Source organism: Verticillium alfalfae, genomic scaffold (assembly GCF_000150825.1).
Source record: "Verticillium alfalfae VaMs.102 supercont1.5 genomic scaffold, whole genome shotgun sequence".
In the NCBI taxonomy this organism is placed as follows: domain Eukaryota; kingdom Fungi; phylum Ascomycota; class Sordariomycetes; order Glomerellales; family Plectosphaerellaceae; genus Verticillium; species Verticillium alfalfae.
This window is the reverse complement of record NW_003315034.1, coordinates 817,547-823,725: the sequence shown is the minus strand read 5'-3', so window position 1 is coordinate 823,725 and position 6,179 is coordinate 817,547. Positions and strand designations below refer to the sequence as shown.

General features: G+C 57.7%; 3 protein-coding genes across 3 annotated transcripts; 1 reads left to right on the top strand and 2 right to left on the bottom strand.

Annotated features, from left to right (window-relative positions):
* Positions 1–452: 452 nt before the first annotated feature.
* VDBG_04578 (hypothetical protein) lies at positions 453–1,444 on the bottom strand (the record flags this gene model as incomplete). Its single annotated transcript, XM_003004926.1, has 2 exons — positions 453–1,045; positions 1,104–1,444. 2 exons carry the CDS (start codon positions 1,296–1,298, stop codon positions 644–646), a joined length of 597 nt encoding a protein of 198 aa, XP_003004972.1.
* A 2,440-nt stretch (positions 1,445–3,884) lies between these two features.
* VDBG_04577 (Sec20 domain-containing protein) lies at positions 3,885–5,172 on the bottom strand (the record flags this gene model as incomplete). The annotated part of the gene is made up of 2 exons (XM_003004925.1): positions 3,885–4,806; positions 4,859–5,172. The coding sequence occupies 2 exons, from the start codon at positions 5,170–5,172 to the stop codon at positions 3,885–3,887; spliced, it is 1,236 nt and encodes a 411-aa protein (XP_003004971.1).
* Positions 5,173–5,519: 347 nt separating this feature from the next.
* Positions 5,520–5,943, top strand: VDBG_04576 (mitochondrial 54S ribosomal protein YmL44; the record flags this gene model as incomplete). Its single annotated transcript, XM_003004924.1, has 2 exons — positions 5,520–5,700; positions 5,828–5,943. 2 exons carry the CDS (start codon positions 5,520–5,522, stop codon positions 5,941–5,943), a joined length of 297 nt encoding a protein of 98 aa, XP_003004970.1.
* Positions 5,944–6,179: the final 236 nt, after the last annotated feature.

Genomic DNA, 6,179 nt, shown 5'->3' with positions numbered 1-6,179 from the left:
AACAACATTGAGCAGAATCAAGGGCTCGGCGCGCTCAAGAAGCAGGGCACGTGCTACCACGATAACGCTTCGCATCCCCGTCATTGAGAACACGGCGCACGAGGAGGACCTGACCGAGTTCCTCGAGGCGGCCATGGAACCGGTACCCGGACACGTACGCGTGCTTGTCAGGCGGCACGGCGTCTACGTGTGGGGGCGATAACGTGCACAAGGCCAAGACGCAGTGCGAGAGGTGAGAGATGCTTCATTGGAGCAGCTGTTACTCCTGGAGAGATCTCCATGCTAACGAAAACAGTCTGGACTACCTCTTTCAACTAGCTGTAGAAATGAAGCAGCTCGGCATCCCGTGGATCAGCGACATCCCCGTGGTCAAGCCGACAAGAATCTAGAGTAGACCACAGCAGATGAACCAGCGCGAGGTCACGCATCCCCGAGGTGGAATGGACGGAGAATTGGCATGAACAAATTTGAAGCTTTTTTTCGTATATTCTTCTTGGTCTGTCTGGTACCGACATGTTCAAATCATGTACCCCGACACCCAACTCGCTCACCCGCTCATCTCGACATACCCTTCATCCAAGATATGCACATTAATGAACCCCCAAAATCCACCCACTGACGCCCAACTATCTGCTTCGCCATTTTACAGGAAGAAAGCAGCGACGAGGCCGAAGAAGCCCAGAGAAGAGCTGACCAGGAGGCTGGCACCGGAGTCAGCGCCAGTGGTCTCAGAGGCATCAGAACCAGCGGTGCCGGAGGCGTTGTCAGAGTCAGTGGCGGTGCCGGTAGAGGAGCCGGTGGCAGCGGTGCCAGTGGTGGTACCGGTCTGGGTACCGGCAGCAGCGCCAGAGGTCTGCGTGGCAGCGGCGTTGCCGTTGTCGGCAGGGGCACCGTTGGTGGAGTCAGCGTCGAAGTAGTGCTCCTTGATGCACTGGTCACGGCACTGGGCGAAGGCATTGGTCTCGGCCTCGGAACCGTCACCCTGGTCGCAGTCACGCGACGCACTTGTCGAGGGCGATGGCCTGGCGTCGCTGGGGGCAGGGACCTGAGAGCACAGTCAGTACGTTGTCACAGTGAACGACGGAGGGTGGGATGCCACGTACGGAGACGCAGCGAGCCTGGCAGGTCGAGTCGGTGACGTCGCACTCCTTGAGGCACTTGTTGATAGCGGCAGCGTCCGAAGAGGCAGCGGCATCAACAACAGTGGGAGTGGGCACTCCGGGGACGGTGGTGGCGGTGGTCTCCTGCACGTACACAACGGCGAAGGCGCCGGCAAGAAGGATGTTGTTGAAGCGCATGTTGGCGGTTTGGGTGGTAATTACGAGGGTGTTTGGGTATTACGAATACGTAGAAGATCGAAAGTAGCGTAAAGTAAGCCGTGTGAACGAGGGACGACTTTTTGTTGAGAAGGGGAAAGAATAGCGAGTGTGAGTGTACTTGAAGCAGAGCGAGCTGATCGGACCAGAGGAGAGGAAGGCAAGATCCAGATGGAAGGGGAGGCACAGGCTCTTGTTTAAAAACACCGGCGCCGGCGCCAAGAGGGAAGCCCTGTCCTGCGCGAGGCCCGCCCGTTGGGCCTCTGACCTTGGTCACGCTTGTGGGCTGGTGGGTGGGTGTGCGTGTGGGCGTCTACGGTATGTGCGCGAAAGGTCATAACAATAGCCTCCAAGCCCGCTTCTCGTGTCCTAGTCCCACCGACAGGGCAAGGCAGGCAGGGCGGGCAGCTCCAGCGCGCGTGCGAATAGACACCGGCTACGGCCACAGGCGAGACGACGCAGCGCATACCGGCGTCACACTCCGGGGGTGGGCAGTCCGAAGAACCAGGATGGGGCGGGCCATGGATGGGGACCAGAGACACGCAGGCAGTTCGGCGTCCAGTCATCAGTCAGGCAGGTCTGAAAACTAGGATCAGATCGAGTCGAGCTGGATGGGGACTTCTGGGGAAAATGGCGATTCAGACTTCGGGATGCAGGGATGAGGGGGGAAGGGCGGGCGACTTTGGCTTTCCCGTGCAGACGCGAGTGCCGCAAATCTCCTTTTTAGATTGCAGGCGTTTCTGGTCCAGCAGACAGAAGTTGCAGGCCCTGTTTCCACGCCGGCCACACCGTGGGGAAGTCAACACAGGGAGCCATGACGGTCGGTGCTCTGGATCAGAGAGGGGGACCTGTTGGCCTGTCAGGTGCTGTTCGTACGAGAGACTGTCTCGGTCGTGTCTTTGTCGTTGCTGCGGCGTCATGACTGGGCAATGCTGATAATGTCATGTCGATGTTGGGTTCGGGGGATGGATGGAATGGGGGGTCTCGGCCAGTCTCTCTCTCTGCGAGTGCTCGAATGAAAATGGGCGGCCATAGGCCATGGGGGGGCATGGCGGCGGATCCAACCCGGGAATCTGCATGGTGGAACCCGCCTGCCGACCTCTGCCCAGTTTCAAACCCTGTCATATGATATGGCAAGAAAGACCTGAGCGGCCATGCTTCCTACCATCCCCCCAGAAGTGCAGTGCAGTGAATGTGGTGGGTGGAAAGTCGGGCCAGTGCTACACAGTTTTCTTGCTCTTTCCCATGACATCTGCTGGTACGTGCCCACGGACCTGCCCAACACGAGGAAATGGTCATGTCGGATCGGGAAACCCAATTCATGATTGGGACATCTGATTGGTGATAAGGACCTTTCTCAGGGGCGAAGTGATGCTAGCGTCGGCATCAACGCTTCTTTTCTGGTCGCCAGTCGCTCCTGTCCACTCGACGCTACGCATGAAGAGCCCCCTTCTTCTGTTCGTGTACCTTATACATGTACGCACAGTACGCAGATAGCCTGTCAAGCTGACCTGATGTCCTTGCTTCAATGGGGCGCTCGTTAATCAGGCGATGACTCTCAGCCGCGCTCCCACCAGGCGAGTCATCAGCGACTCCCTCATGCATCGTCCTCTTCTGGTGGGACAAATACTTGCGGTAAAAATCGCTTCACATAATGTGATGACATTCGATTCCACAAGACGCGAACCCTTGGGCTATGCACCTGTGTCTTGTTCACCGCAACCGCGTGTCGTCTGTGCCGTGCCGCTCGGTTTCTCCCCTGCTCCCGTGGCTGCTGTGCTGTGTGCTGCGTGTGCTGGCGAAGTCGAAGACACCGATCGGCATTCTACACCAGCCAAAAAAGCTTGACACACCTCACTCTGCAACCTACAGGGTCGCGTCGGTGGCCGAGCAGCGCCAGCGATCGCCCCCCCTCTGCAGTGCCCGCCTGCGCCCACACGCCACACCAGACTCACACCACCGTGTTCAGCAATACGAGCTTTGCCCCTCTAAAAACGCGTGGGCACAGCGAGCACCCACTGGATCTGGCCGCCCAGGCCAAGTGGCAACCGATGAGAGGGCTTCCGCTTCCACTTCCAGAGAAGAAGAATAAAAAAAACAAGACGGCTGCTTCTATTCGTGTCACCCTCCCAAGACGAACTCGCCCACTTGATCCGCCCGCTGTCAACCACGTCATGGTGAAGAAGCAGAAAGGTGGTCTCCGTGTTCATGCACGAGTTGGGCCGAAATCTCGGATCCGTCGACCGATATGAGCATTAGCAGGGGATGCTCGCACCGCCACTTGTCGGCCCCCCTTTTTCCTCGGCAATAGCATTCGATAGTTGACCACAGCCTTGTGGCTTTCATGGTGAGGTGAGTCGCTCAATGTTACCGTGCCTTCAGCCAGGCCAAGACGGACGGCCTTGTTACCGGGGCATGTTCCATATCCGTTGTTGTGCACATTGCAGCAGATCATCGACGATGGGCACGGAAATTACATCACAAAAGTCCATGTGCTTCATTTGACTTTTTCATGGAGCAAGCATTGTCGATACCAGCGGACACGGCCGGTCGCGCATCTTCATCTGCCTATAGCTCGTCCCTCGGTTCCGGCACGTTGACAGGCTCTTGCACCGCATCGTGGAACTCGTCCGCCCCCTCTCCATCCTCAAGCCCGTCGTCCATCTGCAGCTCTGGTATGTCTTCCACCATCTTGCCAATCTTCTCAACCAAACCTTCAACGTCACCCTTTACTACCACTGTGCTCTCCGCTTTCGCAGTACCAACGTCAATGGTTGGCAGATCGCTGTCCGGTAGGCCTTGAACCTCAACAGTCGCCTGGTCTACGACCACTGTCGATGAGCCGCCGCTCGAGCTACCGTACTTGATGACAGCGCCTCCCCCGCCCATCACAAGGCTGTACAACATCCTGATAGGTAGCCAGACAAGCCACCATGCTGGTCCATACAAGAAGCGGCGAAAGACCAGCCAGGCACCCGTAGAGAGGAGCATGTACATGGCCGTCTGTAGGTACCACGTGTCACTCTTTTGAGACTTGACGAGGGTTCCGAGAAGGTCTTTCGAGCTCGCAAGCATCCCTTCCAGTGACCCGTACGATTCGTCCAACTGCGCCAGCCCCCCCGAAGACTCTGTCAGCGTTTGGTGCGCGAACTCGTTGCGCCCCAGCTCCCCCCGCGATGAGGTCGTGCGTCCCCCCGCAGCGAGCTTGTGACGTTGCTGGCCGCACCAACCGTCTGTTGATCCTTCTTCCAACAAAGTAGACTGCTGCTGATGGGCGTGGTGCCGCCTGTCGTGGTGGCGGATCTCGCGCCTTTGATCGATTCGCGTCTTCGGCGCGAGACGAGAAATTCGCTTCGGAAGACCGGGCTGCGAGTAGGACTGCAAGAGAAGCTCCCCGTTCCGAGTTCTCTGCGCCCAGGTGAGGTTTCGCTTGGCCACGATCTGGGCTTTTCCTAAAGTTGACCGCGAGCTGCGCAAAAGCCCTTGTAAGCTGCTGCTTTGTACAGTTTGCTCTCCGTAGCTTGAAATTAGGTGTCCCGTACCTCTTGAGTTCCTGCTGCAACCGCTCGAGCCCATCCTTTAACCTCGTCTTTGTGTGCTCTGTTTCGCTTCCGGGGCGTCCACTCCTGATATCCTCGACTTCCTCTTGAAGAAGCTCGAGCTCGTCCTCCTCCTCGCGCAGGATCTGGCTGATTTCCGCGCTCAGCTCCGTGCCAACATTATCGTCATCCGGGCCGCCGAGGGGCACCGATCCCGGCTGGAAGCTGAGGTTGTGCAGTCGGTCAATAAGCTCTTTGAGCTGCGATGTCGTCTCCTGCAGAGCCGTCAGGCGCTCTTGTAATCCTTCGAAAGACATGTTGGTGGTTTGGGCTCTGCGTTGAAATTTGTTTGATTCGTGGTGCTGCGACCCGGTGACGTTGTCCGTCCTCGAAAGCTGGCCTCTGCTAACATGCAGTGACGAAATCCACATTTCAACCAGGGAAAGCCCCCGCTCCGTTAGAGCGATTCCAGCACCATCCCGTCAACCATTCTATCCCCCCTTAATCGCATGGCCGCCCAGAAATGCAATACAAGCTAACCCTCCAAAATTATTTCCGCCGGCAGCCCTCATCCCATCGCATCACGGAAGCCCGACCACCACCTCTTGGGACAAGCAAACCGCGAAGCCGCCGGCATCGACACGAGGACGCACGTTCGCCCACCATGATCACCAAATACATGACCGAGATCACCACGCGGTTCAATCCGTTTACGATGCAGGCCCGCCCCGCCCGCCTCTTCCTCTCCTTCCTGCCACCCAACGCGCGCCAGTCCGGCCTCACGATCAACACGGTCCTGCTGCCCAAGACGTCCAAGGAGGCGCCCTCGCTGTTTGTCAAGTTTAGTGCGTGGCCCGAGACCGACGTGCCCCGAGCCGGCAGGAGTGCCTCCCCCTAGCATCGGCCCATGGGGAGGACATGCGCGTGATAGGAGACAAAAGAACGCGATGTGCTAACGTGGTGCTCCTACAGAGGATGGCAAGGAGATGACGCTCGACTGCGAGAAGCTGGGGATCAAGGGCCTGCTGGAAGAGGTCGATCGGCACTCGAGAGGCCTGCAGAAGCAGGCCGACATGACGGATTCTTGAAGGGAACGATTTCGGTGGTTCGTTGTACATTATATGGCGTGTGGCATTATTGACGTTCGGGATGGACATGGTACCTCGTGAGGGTCGTCCAGAGCTGTACGATTTGAAGCGTTTGGGACCATTTCTTGTTGATGATCTGGTTCAGACGAGACGGAACATATGACCTCGGGGGCCGGCAACTGGATCACCAGGCATGTACAAATATACAATCACAGCATCATACAACCACAGCATCA